The following is a 22,713-nucleotide window of genomic DNA, read 5'->3' on the forward strand; positions in this document are numbered from 1 at the left end:
TTGTGACTCAGAAAGAACAGGAGGGTCTGGGGGTCGGAATCCCCCCACCCCGGCTTCAGGCCAGCTAGCAGGTGACCAAGAAGAGCTGGACACCCCAGGCAGACCAAGCTGGTAACAAATGAGTGTCAGCCTTGGGCCCGCAACCCTCTGGTGACACCAGGTTCTTAAAATAACACTTCTGAACAGGAAGGAAGCAAATGACTCAAGCAGGAGAGAGGTTGGGCTGCTGTGCACACCCTCCCCCTCAACTCTTGTTCTGGCCAGGCCTGGTCCTCAGAGTGTGCCAGGGTCAGGATCCTGTGGAGTGGAAGAGAAGTGCCATAGAGTCTCCCAAGCCCAGAGTCCTGCTCAGCACCCTCTGTGCTATTTTCTTCCTTTCCAAAGTGAATTCTTCCCCAGACCCACACCTCCCTCCCAGGGAGATCACAGAGTGCCCGGCCCTGGGCAATGACCACAGAGATTCCCTACGCCCGAGGGCAGGGTTATCAGAACATTCCCAAAGAAGCAGCTTCCTTGGCTGGGCACTCCCTGAGGGAACTCTGTCCATGGCTACAGGTGGGAGAGACCCAAGGGAGTTGGTCTCCGCACAGTGTGGCCCAGTGACCCACACCCCTGTGTTAGTTGTCTCCATGTGGAAGATGCCTCTGGCCATTCGGGCCCTGTGGAGACCAGAACAGAGGGCACACCTATGCAGAACAGGCTGGCCACACCCCCATGGACTCAGCACAACTTCCCTATTGATCACTTATTGTGTGACCCTATGCAAGGCACCACCTTTGCTGGCCCACATGAGAAAATGGGATGGCAGGGCACCTATAGCTCAAGGATTAGGGTGCCAACCAGGGAGTGCCCAGCCATGCTCTAGGGCTAGTGGGCTCGAACCCAACCCTGCTTAATAAACAAACAAAAAAATAGCCAGGCATTGTAGTGGGCACCTATAGTCCCAGCTACTAGGGAGGCTGAGGCAAGAGAATCACTTGAGCCCAAGAGTTTGAGGTTGCTGTGAGCTGTGATGCCACAGTACTCTACTGAGGGTGACAAAATGAAACTCTGTCTTGATAAAAAAAAAAAATTAAAAGAAAATGGGACAGCGACACCTCCATGCCCCCTAACATGCAGCAGGATCCCCACCCCATCCCCACTGAAGGCCACCGGGCCTACGGACATCTAGAGCGCTCCACAGACTGTGGCCTCTGAGATCCCCAAGCAGGAGATAACCCCCTTTGTCCCAAAGAACCAGAAAAACACCACTCTGATACTCCTGGTTCCAAAGCTTCTAAGAACAGCAGACACCTCCCATCCCCCACCCCACTGAATGACTGGCTCTCAACTCTGTCCCTGCTTCCTCCCCTGCACACTTGGGCCCCAGGATATAGCGGCCCTCCCTCTGGGATTGATCAGGACAGAGGAGAAGGAGAGCCTCCAAGTGTGGAAATGACGGAGCCTCATATCCAATCCTGTCATCACGCTCGACAAGATGGGGAAACTGAGGTGAGAAGCAGCTTATTGGTGGGAATATAAAACGGAACAGCCACTTTGGAAAATAGCTGGGCAGTTCCCTGAGAGGCTAAACACAGCATTGACATGGGCTCCAGGTATATTCCCGGGAGGAAGGAAAATGTACATTTATACGGAAACCTCAAAGTAATGTTAACAGCGGTGCTATTCTCAACAGCCAAACAAACGCAGACAACATAACATCCACCACCGGGTAAGGGAAGGAAACACCGCACATCTGGCAGAGGAGTACTACTCAGCCATAAAAAGGAACAGCTCTGTCACACACTGCCGCAGACGGTCCTCAAAAGCAAGATGCCACGTCAAAGGAGCCAGACACAAAAGGCCACGTGGCACATGATTCCATTTGTAGGAAATGTCCAGAATAGGCAAGTCCACAGAGACAGAAGTGTTTCCTTTTAAAACAATGAGATGTTCTAAAATTGACTACAGTGATGGTTGCACACATCTATGAAGAGGCTAAAAATCACTGCATGGGTAAGCTTTAGATAGGTGGATGACATGGCCTGTGAATTATACCTCAATAAAGCCACTCAAAAAAACAAAAAAAGCAGTAGCCACCACCACTGCTGCCAGGAGCTTCCTGGAGTTCATGCCCCATGAGAGGAGCAGGAGCCCAGTCCAGAGCTAAGGACCTGCCTTGAGTGGGGCAGAGCCCAGTGGGGCGGAGCCCGGCAGGGCCAAGAGAAGCTGGGCCAGGGCCCCTGCCGGCTCCCCACTGTCTCTGCCTCCAGGGAGGGCCTAGGGGGCCAGTTGTTCACTATCCCTGAGGGGCCCCCAAGGACACACCCCAGGCTCTGGGGACCACTCTCACTGTGTGAAACAGAGCAACCTGCAGAAACTCTGGGGAGCAGCTGAACTCTCCTACTGCTCACAGCCTGGCAGCCCGGGGCCACACTAAATGAGCCTTCACCCAGCATCAGCTCACTTAACCCTATGAAGGTCCTTGAAGGAGGCCCCATGTCTTCCTCATCTCACAAAGAGAAGCTGTGGTCTGAGGGGTGAGCCCCTTCCCAGGGACCCCCTGCAAATACATGCTGGACCTGAGAGTTTACAGTTAGGCTCTGATAGCATTAGGCTTTATCTGCGCCCCACAAATACCCTCACACACCCCGCAGACCCACAGAGCACAAAAACGTGCTACCAGTACCCCACACGCTGTCCACCAGGGCCATGCAAGGCACCATGCCCACCAGCTCAGCAGGACACCAATGGACACTGAACAGGCCGGGACTCGGGCCAGAGCTCCACCCTCAGCCCAGGGACTCCAAGAAGCCTGGGGTCTGCTTTCCAGCTCAGCTGCTAACACGACATCAGCAAAATGACACTGGCAGTAGCAATAATGCTAATAACACTAGTATCAGCTAGCACTCGGCACTTACTCTCCACAAAGCAGGCACAGCACCTGAGGCTGTACTCGAATTACCCCAGTGACTCCTCACTATCATCCATGGGATAGGTGCCATTATTAATCCCATTTTACAGATGAGCAAACTGAAGCCCAGAAAGGTTAAGAGACCGGCTCAGGTTCACACAGCCATCAAGCAACAGATCTAGGAATTGAACCCAGATCTGAACAAGCTCTCTGTGCTCAGCTAGAACAAGGCTGGATTCAGGGCAGGAGCATATAGGCACCCACTGCCAGGCTCCCCTGGCCTGGCCCACCACCCACCCAGTGGCTGCCCTCCTCTTATCGAAGAGTGCATTTCCTGCCTCCTCCCATGAAAGCTGCCAGGCAGTGCTTGGCAAAAGATGACTTCCTCCTCCCATTTGCCACCCACCTGTCACCCTACCCACCTCCCCAGCCTCCCCCTCCCTCCCTACCTCCGAGCTCCCAATGCTATGCCCTGGCTCACCAACTCCACCTGGGGCCCCAGGCCTTCCAGAATGCGATGTGCAGCTTCGGCCTTCTTCTGCAGCGTGACGGAGAAGAGGAGGAATTTAAAAAAAAAAAAAAACAGAACAGATTATAAATAGAGGCCTCCCGGAACGGCGGGCACCTGCCCAACCCAGCACACTGATCCACAGCCCAGGGGCGTGGGGGGCTTGAGTCCCCCTCCAAGCCCTACTCAGCCTGGGAAAAAGCACTACCCTGGCACCTCAAGACCCCCGCGGTGGCCCTGGTAAGCCTGCCAAGTTTCAATTTTACCAAATGCTCCTCTGGTGCCCAGCTCCCCCAGGGCACAGTGGGGAGGGCACAGCTCCTCAGCAGCCCCGCCGGCACTGCTAGGCCTGAGATGCCACCCTGAGCCCTGGAAGCTGGTTGGGTTGTCTACAATTACCTCAGAGCTAGTGCAGCCAGCGAGGGAAGGAGGGAGGAGGAGGAGGAGGGAGGGTGAGATGGAGGCGCTCGGAGATACCCTTTCTAGGATTCTTGTGTTTCACAATCATGTGATTATTTCTGGGCTGCCCCGGGGCCTCCCCGCCTCCTCCCCACTCACAACCAGGGACTTATTAGGAAAACAGGAACATGTGGCAGAAAGGGGCCAGTGGCCGCTAATTCAATAGTCTGGACCTCCAGGGCCCCCACCCTGGGCCCTCAGCCGTCAAGGCAGACATTGTGCCTTAGCCAGGCCCTGCCAGCCCCCTGCTTGGGACCACCGGGGCCTGCTCAGAGAAGGCCTGGAAGGCAGCCCAGGCCAGCCAGGGTGACAGAGGGCCAGGGGCAGGGGGAGGGGCCCATGTCACAGGGCAGGGGGCAGAGCCAGGCAAGTTGGAGCCCAACAGCCATGCTGAACTGCACACACGCGGGTGGTGGAGCCCGTCCCTCCTGTGACTAAGCCACACTGGGGGATATCAGCACTTGGCAAGGACTGGGAGGATAGCCAGGGCAGTCATCATCCTCATGTGGAAGTCGTCCCCAAATCCAGACGTGCTGAAAGGGGGTGACCCAGAGCTCTGAGGAATGTGGCTGGCCAAAGAATTCTAGGCAGCCTCTCTGAGAGCTCCTCTTAAGGCCAAGGGCATCAAGTTCCTGGCATCACCACCGAGAAGAGGGGTACTAAGGGCCAAGTTCACTGCCCCTTCTCAGCCCCTGAAAGAAGAGAGTGGCTTGTAGGTGGATTCATGCTGGCACCTAGAATACCTCTGCCTAGAACCCGGGTCCAGTCCACCCAAGCAGAGGGTGATGTTCTCAGCCCCTTCGTGCAGAACCAAAACCCTGAGACCTGCAGCTTCAAGGTGTGGCTGGGGCCAGAAAATCAGGGGCAAGTGATTATTATAATGATTAGCATTCGACACAGCACCTGCTATAAACCAAGCAAAGGGAACATGGCACATGTTATTAGAATTTAAATGACACATAAGCATGATGTGAGCAGATGCAAGTGTCCCCACAGTACAAAGATGAAACCGAGGCACAGAAAGCTGACGTGGGAAAGAAGCACTCCTTATGCCCTCCAGGCTCTAGGAAGGGAGAGAGACAAAGGGCCAGGGCCTGAGGATTTCCCTGGGCTTGGGACCAGCATCTCCCATACAGGAGGCAGGTACTATCCAAAGAACCACTGCAGACCTGGGGTACTAAAGACAGGATAAACCCAGGGCAGGCCAAAGGGAGGACAGGGCACAGGGACAGAGGGATACAAGAGAGCTGCCCTGAGCACTTACTCTATACTGACTACCAGGGAGAGACACAGAGTGAATGAGACCCAGCCTCTGCCTGCAACAAATCCAGTCAATTAGGCAGTCAGCCAACAGCAATAACAACAGGCCAGTAAGCTCAAGCAGAGAAAGGCACATGTGACGTACAAGGCAGGCACAAAGCAGGGCACAAGTCACTCCTCTGGAAAGCTAATAGGAGGGATATTTGAGCTGGGTTTTCAGGGATGAATAGGAGTTAATGTACATCATAACGCTCTGTGGGATCACAGCAATTGCCCACCTAGATAAAGGATGATGCCACACAGAAAGGGCTGAAATGTAGCAGCCTGGCCACTAGAAACGATCTTGTCACACAGCTAGCCCTGGGGTCTTGGATCTGGGCTCTGGGCCAGAGCCCACAGTGGGAGTCTCAAGAAGCCTGTATCCTTGCCAGTGTGTACTATGAGGTGGCAAGAACTGCCCACCTGAACAAGGAGCTGACTACTCCTGCCCCAGCCACACCCTTGAAGCAGTATGGTGTTTGCCCTGGGGAACTGAAGTTAGGAGAATCCCCAGGCCAGGCCAAATGGAGTACATGCTTTCACCTGTACTAGACATAGGATGGCTAGTGACAGCTGCCTCTTGCTGGGCAACTGGGTGAAGCAGGCCTGGGCAGTGGCCTTCAGCTGAGGCAGGCAACATCCTAGCCTCCACCAATGAGCAGCTAGGTGACTGGTGATGACCGCAGCACCCCTGCTGGTGGCTCTCCACACAGGCACTGGTGGACAGCTTGGCCTAAGGCATCCCTTTTAGACAGCGTCACTGTGACAAGAATGTCTTCCAGCTGGAGCTGGCCTTTGTCCTTAGCATGGAGGTGTCCTAACCAGCCTCAAGGAGACACCACGGGCCTAGACAAAAAGATCACCTTCAAATACTGTCCTGTGGGGGGCCGGCCGTGGGGCACGTTCTCCCCAGCTGCAGGTTGGGGAAGTTTCCTGGGGCCTAGGGTGGAACAAGCTTCAGCGGATGTGTCCCAGGCCTGGAAGAAGGACCCAAAGCTGCTAGTGGGATCCAGCCTTGGGAATCTGGAGGGAAGTTTTGAGATTCAAATACTGTTTTCTATCAATAAACTGATGAATAAGGGGCCAAAATAAGGAGCTGGATGGGTGAAGGGGGGGATTCCATCTTCAACCATCCCCTGTCCCAGGAACATAGCCCCTGGAGGAGACAGCTGAGAGGACGCCTTCCCAACCTGCCCGGCCGCTGCACAGAGCTCCACCTCCTCAGGTCTCTCTGGGGCCTCCCCTTAGCCTCCTACCACACGCAGCCCCTGCCTTTGGATTTGTTCCCACTTCCCCATCTTCTCTGGTCCTGCTCACAGCAGGGAGGGAAGCAGCCACTTGTTGGCTTCTTGGGGAGGGAGGTGGCAGAGGGGGTTCCTGCCTATCCAAAGATGAACAGGCCTTTCTCACACATCCGTCCAACATCTGTGAGGCAGGTCTGCCCTAACCCAACCCTCTGCAAACTGCTCCTCCTGCCTGGCCTCAGTCTCCCCATCTGTAAAATGGCCAAGCTCACCCAGTATGCTGAACTCCCAGGACTTTGGTAAGGGTGCTCTATAAGGAACAAAGTGACATGCATGCTGTCACTTCCCTGTTTAAATAGCAGGGAGACATCCCTCTACAAAGGGCACAGAGGTGACTGGATGCAGCCTCAAATGCAGTCCTGCACCAAAAACTCCTGCTTCCCTCCTCAGCTGCCAGCTTACCACCCTGAGAACCAAATCCAAGGTCCTCCTCAGGGTCAACAGAGTCTCATCCCTCACTGGCCCTCAATATCCAATGTCCCTTCACTGTTCCACACAAACCAAAAGCCACTACTGCCTCTGGGCCCTTGCACCCACTGGTTCCCTGCCTAGAAAGCTGTTCCCTGCATCTTCACATGCTCCCACCCATCCTTCATTCATGTTTCATGACTCAGCCTCCCCTCCCTGGAAAGGCCCTCCCCAATTCCCCAGGAGGGCAGCCCACAACCCTTGACCACTATTTTCCCCACCTGACTGTCTTCACCACACACTTAATCAGGAGTGGGGGGGGTCCATGTCCTGCTGTGTATCTTACTGACTCAATGCGGAGCTAGATGTCTGCTCTGTTCTCTGCCACATCCACAGCTCCAGGAACAGCACCAGGCACAGTGTGAGCGCTTGGTAACAGTCTATATGGCCAGAAATAGGGGTGGGCCGGCTACCTGGCTCAGGCTCCTCCTTGAGTAGGACATTCTCACCCCTGGAGATGCACACCCTCCCAGGCTCCCTGTTCCCTCTCAGAGCCCTGTCCTCTCTCTCAAGGTCACTGAAGGCTGGCCCAATGCCTCTCCACCTGGCCCAGAAGAGGCCAGTGCCAGCCACTCAGCTGCCATTGTCCAGAGAGCAAAAGAGGTAGGGGGCAGGGTGGGTGGGCTCCCGGGCTCCCCCTGCTCTCTGAGCCACAACCAGGATTCCAAAGTCTCTCAATTGCTGCCCCAGGTACAATTACTATACCACTTACAGGTAGAAAAACAGGCACAAGAGGACATTTGGCTAGGAGGCAGCCAAGCCACACGTTCCAAAGGCACTTCTCACAGGAAGCTGCTGTGCAAGCCCTGCCACCTGGCCCGTATCTCCACGGTTAATACCTGCACATCCCCCTGCTCCTTCTGACACTGGCTGCCCCTTTAAGCACTGAGCACCAGCTTGCAGGACACATCTGTTAGAGCTGAACCAACCCTACGCAGGGGGTGAGCAGGATGACCTAGAGGCTGGGCCAGCCCAGAGGAGGAATGTGAGCCAGGCTGGCTCATGCTAGCTGGGAGATCAGAGGTCAAAGGGACCCAGGCCCCAACCCAGCACAAAGGGGACAGGCTAATCTCAAGATCTGGTTGGAACCCACCCCCTACAAGTCCCCTCACACACCTGGCTTTCAGGGAGCTGAGGTCTGTGCTCTGACCACAGGGGTGAGACTGGGTGGGCTAGAGTCTGAGGGCCTGACCCTGCAGGTAAGGCAGCCAGAGCCTGGAGAGAACCCACTGCCCGAGCTTACCCCTCCAAGCCTGGGAACTCAGGCCACCAAGAGGGGGCTGTACTCACCCGGGGCGTCCTTACCAGGCAACTGGAGTGGGGGTCTCAATCAAGGCTTGATACTCCCACAGGGACCCCGGGGTCCTGTGGCCAGGCCTCCTGATGCCAGAGAGCCTGGGAGCTGTGCTAGGACATGAAAGCCCTTAATCACCTGCACAGACAGGTGCACATGAGCAGGGGACCCATGTGACCAAAATGCATATGCCAAGATTTATGAATGTGCCAATCACAGAGACACATGTGTCCCACACAATCCAAGGTACATGCATGCACATACTCAGGCAAACACGTGATGCAACCACACATGCCCCCTACACACCACTTCACACACCCCTATTTGTATACACATGCACACTTCACATGTGTGCCCATGTGCACACATGCATGTGCAAGCAGGTGCACAGACACACAGATAGTCACACACACGCCTCACATGTACTGACTCACACAGGAGTGAATTCACAAACGCACACAATGCCCACAGGAACACACGCATCTGTAGATGCATAAATGCACACATAACCATGGCCCCACATCTGACTCCTACCCACACTTACAAAGCCATGGGGAGGCCCATACACATAACACACATGAGCACGTACATGTGTGGTGAATAAATGAGCAGATAACCAGACACACGCCCCACACAAGCCAACTCATACACAATAGTATTCACACACATGTATCCACCATGTGGTACCATGCACTATACATGTGCCCACACATGCACGTGTACCCAAAACACATGCAAACACAGCACACACATGCATGCACACCACACATAGGTACAAAGCACACACACACAGAGAACCCTCCTCCAGGACAGAGGAACCCTGAGCCTCACATCGACCACTCCTGGCCCCTCCCCACCTGGGAGTCCCATTCTAGGCCCTTCTCTGCCTGAGTGCCAGGCCTCCTCTTGCCATTGGCAGGGTAGAGGCAGCACCGCTCACCCCAATGGCCCCCAGGTTCTAACCCTCTGCCAACCGCTGCAGTGTTCCAGGGCAGCAGCTCACCCTGAGGCCCAGTGTCCCTAGCTGCAAATAGAGCCGGATGGGCAGTGCCTGTGGCTCAGTGGGTAGGGCACCAGCCCCATATACCGAGAGTGGTTCAAACCCAGCCCCTGCCAAACTGCAACAAAAAAATAGCTGCTGCCTGTGGCTCAAAGGAGTAGGGCACTGGCCCCATATGCCAGAGGTGGTGGGTTCAAACCCAGCCCCGGCCAAAACTGCAAAATAATAATAATAATAATAAAATAGCTGGGCGTTGTGGCGGGTGCCTGTAGCCCCAGCTACACAGGAGGCTAAGGCAAGAGAATCACCTAAGCCCAGGAGTTGGAGGTAGCTGTGTGACACCATGGCATGCTACCAAGGGCAATAAAGTGAGACTCTATCTCTACAAAAAAGGTGGGGGGGAGGGGGGTAGCCTGATGTCTAGGGTCTAGCCAGAGCTCTCCTAGGATGTGACGCAGTAGCTCCAGGAAGGGAGGCAGACTGGGCCCTCCCATGACACACTTGTTAAGTGGCATTTACTGTGCACACAACATGCCACCTGGACTCCAGGGATTATGACAGCAACATGGCCAGAGATGGGCCAGGATGGAGGGAGGCTAGCATAGGACATCAGGTCTATGGGATGGGCCTGAACCACTGCTCTGTAAGTCCTAAATCACGTCTCGGGGGATGTGAAGCTGGGCCCTGGCAAGCAAGCATCAGGGATGCCAGGACCCTCAAAGTGCTCTGGAAATGCTTCCTGCCCATGCAGCCTGCTGACAGCACTGTTCATCTTCCCCTGCTTGGTCTAGTCACACCAGGTATAACTCAGTCCTCATCACGTTGTTAAACACTTTACTATTAAGACACCTAAATTCTAGGACAAGGACTTCCGTCTAATGCTCTGACTTCCTTACCACTTGGCAGTGTTGGCCTCTGCTGCTTTGAATCCTGCCTCTTCACCTCCTGGTCCTGTTGTACCCATTTTTCAGACCTAGCTCAAGGCCGCATCCTCCATGAAGCCTACCATGGCTGCTGCGTCTTCACGGAGTCCCCTGTGCTAACTGCCTACAGAGCCAGAATCTCGCACCACACTTTATTCATATATACTCCCCCAGTGCCCCAGGTGTGTTTTATACAAACTCAAAGTGTGAGTCTCCTCCCAAACCACAAGACAGGCCCCTCTTTGGGCCTTTGCCTGTGCTGTGACCTTCACCTGAATCCCCTCCTTGTGATCCACCCACTGCCTACAAGGAGCCTTCCCTGCAGCCCCGCTTCCAGGTTGTGCTTCCACTCTCCTTTGCCCGGGCCCACCGGCCTGTGCCAGCTCCTGCTGCCACCATCTGCACACACCTGCCCAGACCCCACCCACCCAGGCAGCTCCTAGGAGATGGGAAAAGCCTTGCTCAGCGGGCACATCTCCGATGTGCTCCAAATGGATAATGAGCCAGAGTCCAAGACTGGAAACATGCCAGGTGGGCCCTGCCTAGCAGGGAAGCTGCACCTCTCGGCTGGCTTGATGTTTAGAGACAGACCCTCATCTTCCACCCCTCCAGGAGCCAGAGGAGAAAGCAGGCGGATTAAAATTTAATCCCTCCTGATCCCCCAAGGGGCAGTGAGTCCTAGCTGCTCCTGCGAAAAGTGGCTGAGGGGCCTCCTGCCCACCAGGCCACCAGCTCCTGAGGTTTAGGGACCCCACCAGACCCCACACCCCAAATCAGAGGGTCTCTTTTGCAGGAAAGACCTGGCCGCTTACCCTCCTTCTCCCCTCCCTTCTTGCCATCTGAACATTTGTTTAAGGAAGACTTAATGAGCACCTACTATGTGTTGGGCACTGTTTTAAGCCCTGGATAGAGAGCTGGGAATAAAAGAGATTTCATTTCCTGCCCTCACAGACCTTCCATCTATTATGAACAAAACAAATAAGTAAACTATGAATCATGTCCAGGAAGAACAAGGTCTAAGAAGAAAACAGACGCCAAGAAGGAGAAAAACAGGTGTTGAAGGGTTTTCAGATTAAGTAGAGGCTCAAATCAGGCCTCATGGAGAAGAGAACATCTGAGCAAAGATGACAGAAGTAGCAGAATGAGCCATGCAGGAGAGGGAGCTCCCGGCAGAAGCTAAGGACTATGGCAAATTCCTGGGCCATGAGCAGCTGCTGGAGAGAACCACACCTGCTCTCCACCAGAGATCAGGGATCCCAGGAGCCCTCCTTGCCTGGGTCCCCTCCACTACAGTCTCTTAAGAGCCAGCTTAGCCTTGACTCTTGAGTCCTAGGCTCAAAACTCACTTGCTGTGCAACCTCAGGCAGGTCAACTTCCCTCTCTGAGCCTTGGATTCTTGATGAGCAAGATGGACAGAATAATAGTAGTTACTTCATATAGGTCTGGAGAGGATTAAGTCAGGTCATGCAAAACATAAACTATAACGAGAAGAAATAACAACTACAATGATGACACTGTAATGGCACCAGCTAGCACTTCCTTAGTGCCAGGCATTGTCCTAAGGGCACTACAAAATGAACTCATACTCCCCATACCAACTGCACTAGGTAGATGCTATCACTACTGTCATTTTGCAGTCAAGGAATATGAAGCACAGGGAGTTTTAAGGAAAACACTCAAAGTCACAGAGCCAGGAAGTAAGTAGGAGAGACGGGATTCAAACCCAGGATGCCTATCTGAAGCATATGTGGCCCCCTAGCTCTCCAATCACTACGATGGTTACTAGTACTACAGGGGTGGGAAGCCAGAATGTGGGAGGGTGACCCAAAAACACAGCTCCCAGGCCCTCATTCTACATCATATTGCCACTTCTAGAGGCAGAGGTGTGACCAAACCAGTTGATCCAGTAGTTCTCTGCCCCATGGCTACCCCCACAGGCACCAACCACATGTTCCCAGGATATCAGAAGCCTCCCCACCTCCACCTCAACTCTGAGCACAGATCAAGCAAAGGAAGGCTTCACAGAAGAGACAGCTGGGAGGGTGGCTGGGCCCTGGGCAGGAAGGGATGAGAATCTAAGGCAGGTTTTCCATCTGTCATACTTCACTGTACAACCTCAGACAATGACCAGTCCCTCTCTCTGGGCCTCAGTTTCCTTATCCACAAAATAGAGGAGGGGACCCAACATCCAAGGGTCTTAAGTACATTTGGAAGAAGTCAATTGTAAATAACCAAAGCCTAGCTTACAGTGGCTTGACTGGGATAACGGGGCACTCACCACCTAGCCAGACACCAGATTCCACCATGGAGCTGCACAGACCCTTGGGGTTCAGCCCCTGGAAACACTCTGCTCTGGGTGCTCCAAGCCCCTCCACTAAGATCAAACCCCCTCCAGACACCCAGCAGCTGCCCCACACAGGACCTCCTGGGCCCCTCCATGTTTCAATTATCCCAAAAGGTCCCTTCCGGGGCCAAATGTCAGTGGAGGCCAACACTGAAGAATCAGGCCCACTGATTCCCAATCAGGTCTGACAGCCCTCTGGTTCAAATCCCAGGCCCACTACTTCCTAGCTGTGTAATTTTGGAAAAGTGACTTAACCAATCTGGGCCTCAGCTCCTCATATGCAAACTAGAAACAGCAGCTGGTGCTACCCTCTCAGACCTGCTACATGCAAGACTGCCCGGAGGAGCTGCCCTGTGAATCCTTGCTGCTTTACTCAGTGATGCTATTGTCTTTGGCATTACAGGGATCTCTTCTGGGTATGTGGCTGAAAAATTGTCCCTCTCCAATATTATCAACTGGCCCTGCTGCTCTGCCAGAGTCCCCAAGCTAGTCATAGCGCACACTGGCCCATGTACCAGAGCAGAACTGCCCAGGAGCCACACCAGGTCAGGTTTCCACTCACAAACCTTGGGTCTCTGCTGGGGTAGGGGGGTGGCTGAGGTCTCCCCTCCATTTCATAGATGGGAATATTGAAGCCTGGGAGGAAACCAGATGCTTCAAGGTAACCCCTGTCATATCTGGCAGCCAGTAAGGGAGAGGTGACTGTGGAACAGAAGGTGCTGAGGGGGGCAGGGTATACCAAAGGCTGGGAGGGCATGCCCAGGATTGAGGGTTGGGGAGGCATGCCCAGAGTTGGGGTTTGGGGAGGCATGCCCAGGGCTGGGGGGCTGGGAGGACCCACCCATGGATGAAGGCTGGGAGGGCATGCCCAGGGTTGGGGGTCGGTGGGGGAATGCCCAGGGCTGAGGGGCTGAGAGGGCACCCTGTCCAGGCTGGAACATGACTTTTGTTTTTACATAGAGTCTCACTCTGTTCCCTAGCCTACAGTACCGTGGCATCATCATAATTCACAGCAACGTCAGGGCTGAGGGCTGAGAGGGCATGCCCAGGGCTGGGAGCTGAGGGGGGCATGTACAGGGATGGGGGGTTGGGAGGGCATGCCCAGAGCTGGGGGGCGGGGCATACCCGGTTCTCGTCGTAGATGATCTGCACCAAGCTGCGATGCTTTGACTCGATGGGCGGCGGCGACACAGGCTTCTCGGGCTCGGGCGGCTTGGCAGCCTCCTCCTCCAGCTGTTGCTGTGGGAAGGGACAGAGCATGAGGGGTGAACACACACACACTGGTGGCGGAAGGAGGGCTGCAGCCCCCTCAGCAGCGGGGCGGCCCCCTTGCAGCCCGGGCTGGCAGCCGCACACAGGAAGTCAGGCTGCTCAACCATTTCCTCTGAGTCACCCCCAGGGACTCTGAGTCTTGGAGAGGCCCCAGCTCCTTGGGGCCAGCTGCAGCCTCCAAGCTCTGAAGCCAGGTTCAAATCCTGCCTCAGGGACTTACCAGCCAGCCAGAGGAGCATAAGCAAGCAGCTTGAAACCCTGGGCCTCAGTTTCCTCATCTGTAAAATGAGACTAATCCTCATGCATCCTTGTTTGGGTCATGCTGAGGACTGAGCAAGTTGAATTGTATTACAAATCAGCTGAGCTTGCTAAAGCCATCCATTATTACCTGCTGTGATTGCTCCAAGTACCACTGGCACTAGGACAGGCTGTGCAGACTTTAGAGCCACGCTGTCCAGGCTGGAACATAACTTTTTTTTTACATAGAGTCTCACTCTGGTCCCCAGCCTAGAGTGTCATGGCATCATCATAATTCACAGCAACATCAAACTCCCGGGCTCAAGCGATCCCCTGCCTCCCAAGTAGCTGGGACTACAGGTACCTGCCATAACACCTGGCTATGAAGCATGACTTCTACTACTACTTGCTGTGCAGCCTTGAAAAGCTGTTGAACTTCTCTGAGCCTCACTTTCCTCATCTGGAAAGTGGGGATAATAAAAGTTTCTACACTAGAGATTTGGTGATAAAAGGATGAAATGAGCTGGTGTGTGCAAAGCACTTGGCTCCCAGCACAACCCATCCACGGGCCTTTCATCAGCACTACCATCATCAGCGTCATCTGTCTTATGGTCTACACACTGCAACACTCCCCCCCCCAACACTTCTTTAAAAGCAATCCCTTTACAGGGTAAAGGGGACCAAAAAGGGAAGCTAAAAACCAGAAGGCTTACAACACTGGCTTAAGGTCATACAGGAGGTCAGCACCCAGGTCTGCAATCTGAGGGGGCACCATGAATGAGATTAGAACACAGTTCTACTCTACTTACAATGGTCACACAGCTTGCATGTTACCATGGAGCAAACCATTATGAATCCAAAAAGATGGCCAAGAAGAAGTCAGCCCCAAAAGAGGCAAAAATCTGGAGTCCTGGCCTTTGCTGACCCAGCACTATTTGACTGAGCAGAGCTGCCTCAGTCCCACAGTGACCCCTAGTGGTAGCTTCAAAATGGGCATTAAAATGCCCTCAAAAGTGCAAAACAAATGAAATCAAGTGTACAGCCAGAAAGGGGGAACAGAAGGGACATTCTATCCTGTCAGAAAAGTGGGCTTTTCCTCAGACACTAGAGAAAAATACTATCTAAGACACACAGCAACCCAGTTGAGAAGGCAACTCAAGTCCAGTAGGCCTGAGTTTGCCTTAAACCTTTACTCCAGTCACCAGCCCTGTGGCCTTAGGCCCTGGGTCACTTCATCTCTCTGACCCGGGAGTACAGTTGCCTACTTCACAACACTGTTCAGAGGATCAAACAGCAGTGCTGTGCAGCAGAGTCCTGACACATGCAGCTACCTGAGATACCACACAGCATAACCACAGGTCAGCAAGAATCAAAAAAACTTTTAAGGCTGAGTGTGGTGGCTCACACCTGTAAGCCACTCTGGGAGGGCAAAGTGGGTGGATTGCTTGAGCTCATGAATTCAAAACCAGCCTGAGCAAGAGCAAGACACCATCTCTATTAAAAATAGAAAAATTAGCTGGGCATTGTACCAGGCACCTGTAGTCCCAGATACTCAAGAAGCTGAGGCAAGAGGATCACTTGAGCCCAAGAGTTTGAGGTGGCTGTAAGCTCTGATAACACCACGGCACTCTAGCCTCGGGTGACGGAGTGAGGTTCTGTCTAGGGTGAGACTGTGTCTCAACAACAACAACAAAAACAAAAACAAAAGCAAAGAAATAAAAATAAAAAATAAGCAAGGAAATAAAAAAAAAATTTTTTTTAAATCAAAAGAAAATTTTCAAAAATCAAAAATTGAAAGTGTGGCAGAACAGGACTCTTCTTATATTGCTGGTAGGAATGTAAAATGGTGCAACTGCTGTGGACAACAGCCTAGAAATTCCTCAATAAATTAAATTACAGTTAGCATGTGACCCCACAATTCTACTCCTCATATACCCACAAGAACCAGAAACAGGTGTTCTAAGAAAAACTTGAACACAAATGTTAAGAGCAGAACCAGTCGCCATAACCAAAAGGTGGAAATGACCCGAATGCCCCTCAACAGATGACTAGGTAAAATGTGGCTCATCCATCCAAGGGAATATTATTCAGCCATAAAAAGCAACAAAGGACTGAGACAAACTACATACAACACAGACGAAGCTTAAAAACATGATGCTAAGTGAAAGAAGCAGATGCATAAAGACAAATACTGGGTCATTCCCTTTACGGGAAATATCCAGCATAAGTAAATCCAGAGGCGGAAAACAGATTGGTGGCTGGGGGAGGGTGTCTTTCTAGGGTGATGAAAATGACTTAGAACTAGAGAAAGGTAATGGGTTGTATAAAATTGTGAATATACCAAATGCTATTGAATTGTACGCTTTAAAATGATTATGTTTGGAAATTTTAATTTCAAAAAAAATGCTAAAGTAGAATTTAGGGGGAAGGAACAAAAAACCAAACACCTACTCATTGAGGGTTGCTCTGAGCCACCTGGCTCCTGGCCACAGTCACAAGTACATGCATACAACCTGCAGCTTCGGCCTCACCCTGAAGCCAGGTCTGAATGACCTAAAGTTGCCATTCCTCCACTGGCCTTGACAATGTCTGTCTGGCCCCAACCAGGGCTTACCCTCTTTCCCAGGAGGCCTGAGCTGCTATCATGGAAACCCACTTCCTGCCTCCTGGGGTCTGGGACAGCTGTCTCAGCCTCACTAACCAGCTCCCCCATCCAAGTCCCAAGTCCTCCCCCAAGTACATCCTTCAAAAGTCAGCTCACAAGGGCACCTCTTCCAGGAAGCGTTCCTTCATCTGCCTTCACCCCATTGTCCATGGTGTCTGAGATGAGCCCTTGATGCAACATGGGCTCCCACTTTTAGGTAGGAACTTACTTCCTCCATTAGTCCAGATACTGCCTAAGGTCAAGACAGTGTCACATTGACTGATCAACAGTTCTTATTGAACACCTACTATGTACTTAAAACAGCCAAGGACACAGCAGTTCACAGGCATACAAAGACCCTGTTCTACACTGCAGTGAGGAGAAGGCCACTGTATAACAAAGTAGGATATGTATTAACTCAAATGATGACACCACTGGGGTGATGGGACAGATTAGGTCCACAGAGTCATTCTATAAAGGCCAAGACAGCAAATATTTTTGGCTTTACAAGCCACCTTGGTCTCTGCTATCACTACTTAACTCTGCCGCTGCAGCACAAAAGCAGCCATAGATGTGTGTACACAGGGATACAGAAACAAATAGGCACATACGTGTGCCAATAAAACTTTATTTACAAAAACTGGCAAAACAAGCCAGATTTGGCTGGATCAGCTGACCCCTGGGAAGGAGGATGATTGGGAGGGAGAGGATCCCTGCAAGAGGCCAGGGGTGGCCTCTCTGTGCAGGGGACATCTGAGCACAGACCTGAATGATGCCAGGGAGGGAATCATGGTACAGCTGGGAAAAGGCAAATTATCAAATGATATCATAATATTTAAAACTAAATTATAAAATTATTCACTTAATTTTCATATGACATCACATGGTTTCAACAGTGACAGTGAGGATTTATTTTTCATCATGTGATCCCATTCCCTCTTCACAACCCTATATAGTAGTGTTACACCTGTGCCCAATTTTACAGACAAGGAAACTGAGGTTCCAAGAGGTGAAGGATCCAAAGCCACACAGCCTCCAAGGAGCATGGACAGCGGGTCCAGCCTATTCAGATTCCAGAGCCAGGTGGTATTTCCCCCGACATGATGGATAAAAAAAGTAACTGCCCACCTCACTTCTCTAAGAAGTGGTAGAAACATGGCCTGAACCTGCACAGCCTGGCTAGAAATCCTGACACCTCCCCCCACCATTATTGTCTAGTGCAGCAAGTAGATTAAAACTACATTAAAACTTCAGTTCCTCAGTCACACTAAGCACGTTTCAAATACTCAACAGGCACAGAGGGCTGGTGGCTACAATGGATATAGGATGGTTCCTTCACTGTAGAAAGTTCCATGGGATGGTGCTCTACATATAATACTTCTGTCTAATAAATGTAAAGGGCATAAAAACAAGCCAGGGCTCAGGAATCTGGGAAGTACTTGGCTGATTTGGAAAGAACTTGGCTGTGATAACTAGCACAATCTTCACTGTCATCACTACTGCTGAAGTGCAGGTTCAGGGCCACCAGCCACCACTCCCCATACCCCACCTGCTCCCACCTGTTTCTTCTTCAGCTTAGAGATCTGCTGCTCCACCATTGTGATCTCTCGGTCCACACGGTCCATGTTCTGGATCAGCTCCTCCTTGGAGAGCCGTGGCGGTACTAGCTCCAGGTCAGCGTCAGCATGAGGGGGACTTGGGGGAGACACGGGTTCCAGCTTGCCCGTCAGGCTACGGTCCTGTGAGAGACAAAAAGATAGGTCAGGGCAGGAGACACCCCAGTTTTTAGCCCTGACTTCAGGCCCAGCCCACCACACGTGTTATGACAGCCCCTAGATGCCAGTCACAGGGTTGTTCACAGGCCCACCTCCCTGTCTTTGTCTTCATGGGTCCTCCTGACAGGCACACCTTCCCAGCCCACTGCCCATTCTGCAAAGCTCAGAATTCCTCACTTCAAGATGCAGTTGAAACACTCTTCCTGCATGAACATTCTTCCAGTCCTCCCCTGTCCCCATCCCATAACAGGATTCTCTTCCTTCACTTACCCAATGTGTGTCCTCCCACTAGCCCAAGGGACAAATACCCACAACCTCTGTTCCCCTAAGGCCTGACCCTCCATAACATTCTTTTGTGATGCTCAGTCCAAACAAGCAAGTGCCAGAACCTGACAGAGGGCGCACAGCCTACTTTGCAGAAGAACACATGTGCACACGTAGATGCACAGAGAAACCATCAGAATGTAGTTCTTTGATACCAAGAAGTTAAAGGGCAATGGGAGAAAAAACGGTATTTTTACTTTCTTCTTTTTATTTACTAACATGTTTCTGATTTCCCTTCACTGAGGATCAATCTTCATATAATAAAGTTGTTTTCCAAAGGGTTCTTGCATTCCACCATGTAAGGACAGTCAAGCAGCCAGGCTGCTTCAGGAACACTCTCAGGATAAAGAGGCTAAAAACCAAACCTTCCCTGTGCAGGCCTGGGTTGAAACCTCAGCCCCCTCTGTCACCTCCACCAACATGACTGTAAGCAGGTCCCTCAACTGCTCTCTGCCTCAGTTTCCTCATCTGCACAATGGAAAGAGTAACAGTTCATGCTTCGCAGGTCATTGCAGGTCTTGGATGAGTTAATGTGTACAAAGAGCTCAGCTCAGAGCTCAACATACTATAAGCGCTCAATAAGTGTAAGTGTGGGGTGGTCCTACCCCTAAACCCAGCTCCAGGCCTGAGGTGGAGGTGGAACCCAGTCCCTCTCCCCTCCTCCCCCATGCTACTCCCATGGCCAAGCCAGCAGCTGCCACAGACCAGGCCCCAGGGCAGCGCCAGGCCGCCGCCTCCCCACCCCCATGGCAGCTGCACCCTGAGGACACAGAGTACATTCTTCCCTAGACAACTGCAGTCCAGGGCCACCAAGTGACCCCTCCTCATGCAGGCTGCGTCATTTTCTGTCCACTCCTCCCATCCTTGGTGTCTCTGTCCTTCCCCCTTATGCCCCCAGCAAGGCCTACAAAGGTCGAATCCCAGGACCCCACTAGGTTTACCTCTGGCCTCACTGTTACCATCTAGGATGTGGGGACACAGGGAGCTAGAGTCTGGACAAGCAGGCACTCCCTCTACACACACAGAGACAGCCTCAAGGCACATGCTTCTTTACCACCACGTGCTTCTCCATGCTCTCCAGGCCACCTCCACCAGGTACCACTTACAGCCCAGCGTGCCCTAGTCCCCAGCATGTCCCACCCATTGGACCATACAGTAGCCCAACAAGAGGGTCACCACTTCATGCCCACTGCCCAGATGAGGAAACCAAGAACAAGAAGCTACAGGGCCTATACATCAGGGGCCAGAACACCTTTCTATAAAGGGCCCAGTGGTCTCTGTCCTGTCCGGCCAGCCCTACTTATGGAGGAGGCAGCCACAGGTGACACAATACAAACGGGTATGGCTGAGTGCAAATAAAACCTTATTTACAATGATAGGCTGAGGGCCAGATCTGAAGCTTGCTGGAGTTTCCTAACCCCCTGCTCTGAGCAATTCATAAGTGTTAATCCACATAACTATCACAACCACCACTAGAAGTAGGTATATCATTTGTCCATCTCCCATATAAGAAGATTAAGTCCCAGAAAGATTTCATGATGTGCCCAAGGCTGCCCCTAGCCACAGAGTGATGGCACCTTAGTTTGGAGGGGTGTGGGAAAGGGGAAGTGGCAGGGGCTTCCACAGTAAAAATGGGGTCCCTGCCCACATCTGTTCACTCAACAGAACCATGTGGCTGTGCTGAGAAACAAATCAGGTCCAGGACACCCTGAAATCACAGGAAAGAATCGTGTGAAGAAAAATTTGCTGGAAAAATACTCAGGAGTGTGTATGTGCATATCAGCAGGTATAGGGCCCTGACTGCTCCCCAGTAGGACAGAGGGTAGGAAGGGGCCCGGGCGCACTTGCCCCCACACACGGCAAACACAAGCAGCCCGTGCACCCCTGAGCCTTTGCACAAGTCATCCCCTCCACCCAGAATGCTGACACTGCTTATATGCCAGCTAATACCAGGCTCACCTCTCAATGACACCACCCCAACCCTGCAGTGAGTTTGCCTCTCGCCCCAACCCCATGTTCCCTGGCACTTGGTTGATCTCTCCCTGCAGCCTCAATCATCTCTTGGGGTTCATGAAACACAAGGTAGCAGCAAGGCCTGGCATGACACATGCCTGTAATCCCAGCACTTTGGGAGACTGAGGTGGGAGGATTACTTGAGGCCAGGAGTTCAAGAACAGCCTGGGCAACATAGTGAGACACCAACTCTACAAAAACTAGAAAATTTAGCAGGGCATGGCAGCATGGGCCTATAGTCCCAGCTACTTGGGAGGCTGAGGCAGGAGAATCGATCTCTTGAGCCCAGGAGTTGAGGCTGTAGTGAGCTGTGATGACACCATTGCACTGTAGCCCAGGAGACAGAGCAAGATCCTGCCTCAAAAAAAAAAAAAGGTGGTTCCCAGAACCTGAAGCAGTACTGCTGCAAGAAATGTCCCCCTGCTCTCTCTGTGGCCCCACCCAGATCAAGAAGGGAGATGAACTGAATGGTTTATCTGTGAGAATAAACTCTTCATCACCAAAAAGAAGGTTTCAATCCCCGAGACTAGTAGCAACAGCACCAGGATTAGAGGAAGCAGCTGGCAAATTCTAGGAACTATTGGGAAAGTCACTGGAAACTTATTTCCCTTAAAATTCTCAATGGGTTCTTCTCAAGGCTCAGCCTCAGCTTTTATGCTCAGTAAAAATGCACAAGTGAGTCCAGCAGCTAATGAACAGAGGTGAAATGAGGCCCGTCCACACAACAGAATGTTACTCGGCCATAAAAAGAAATGAAGCTCTGATCCATGCTATGGCACGGTGTGCCCAAGAACGCAATGCTGAGCCAGAGAAGCCAAACACGAAAGGCCACACGCTGCATGATTCCCCTTACACTGAAATTTGCCTCGGGAATAGGCAAATTCCATACAGACAGAAAGCAGATTAATGGTTGCCAAGAAGTGGGGGGTGGGGAGGGTGGAAATGGGGAGCAACTGATGGATGGGTCTGGGGTCTCCTTTTGGGGTGATGAGAATGTTTTGGAACCAAGTGGAGGTTATGGTGGCACAAGATTATAAATGTACTGCACACCAACGAACTGCTCACTTTACCATGGTTACTTTGATGTGAACCTTGCCTCCGTTTAAAAAGGAAGAGGAATACCTGGATGGTGCTGAGTCCCCAAGGCTGGGGCTGGGGAGCCTGGCATTTGGGCCTGCAGAGAGACAGCTATCCTGATGTCTGCCCGCCTTCATGTTATCCCAAGGCCCAAGGGAGGAAAACAATAAACCAATATACATGTCCATTCCAGCAAGCTGTCAGGTAGTAGTTGGTACCATTTTCCCCATCAGATGCTCTTGGTGTCAAACTTCAAGCCAACATTGAAAGTTTATTTCAAGCCAACATTGAAAGTTTATTGTGCAAAATTTAAGACACAGAGGCAACAAAAGCCCCAAGACTGGAGGGGACCCTATGGAGCTCCCCTAGTCTCAGCTTCAGGAAGGGCAGGCCCAGCCTCATACGCTCACTATCTGGCCACAATGACAGCTTCCAGGATGGGCAGGGCCCACTTGATGGTAAGAAGAAAAAGCAGTATGAAGTTGAAAATGTGAGAGAAGGAGAGTTCTCTCTTGAACCTGGAAGGAGGAAGGCCTGTAGTCACGTTCTGTTAACATATCAAGACCACATGAAAGCTAGCAGAGCCAAGAGCTGCAAAGAGACAGGGTCCTGGTTAACATTATGTCACCTGGATCAAGCTGTACCTGAAATCAAACAGCCCTGGACTTTAGTTACATGAGCCAGCACTCACGCTTAAGTTTTTTTTTAAGAGACAGAGTCTCATTTTATTGCCCTTGGTAGAGTGCTATAGCATCACAGCTCACAGCAACCCCCAACTCCTGGGCTTAGGCGATTTCCTTGCCTCAGCCTCCTGTGTAACTGGGACTACAGGCGCCTGCCACAATGCTCGGCTATTTTTTTGTTGTAGTTTGGCAGGGG

At 52.1% G+C, this 22,713-nt stretch overlaps 1 protein-coding gene across 1 annotated transcript in view; it reads right to left on the bottom strand.

The window, feature by feature from the left end:
• The window catches only part of NCOR2 (nuclear receptor corepressor 2), a 211,076-nt gene that overhangs the window by 111,565 nt on the left and 76,798 nt on the right, over positions 1 to 22,713 (bottom strand). Inside the window, exons 5-7 of the mRNA XM_023516824.1 lie at positions 18,205 to 18,384; positions 13,618 to 13,731; positions 3,375 to 3,431 (exon numbers count right to left, since the gene is read on the bottom strand). Of these exons, the coding sequence (XP_023372592.1) occupies positions 3,375 to 3,431; positions 13,618 to 13,731; positions 18,205 to 18,384 (351 nt within the window). The remainder of the gene's footprint in view (positions 1 to 3,374; positions 3,432 to 13,617; positions 13,732 to 18,204; positions 18,385 to 22,713) is intronic.

Source organism: Otolemur garnettii, unplaced genomic scaffold (genome assembly GCF_000181295.1).
Source record: "Otolemur garnettii isolate 467f Iridium unplaced genomic scaffold, OtoGar3 scaffold00099, whole genome shotgun sequence".
In the NCBI taxonomy this organism is placed as follows: Eukaryota; Metazoa; Chordata; class Mammalia; order Primates; family Galagidae; genus Otolemur; species Otolemur garnettii.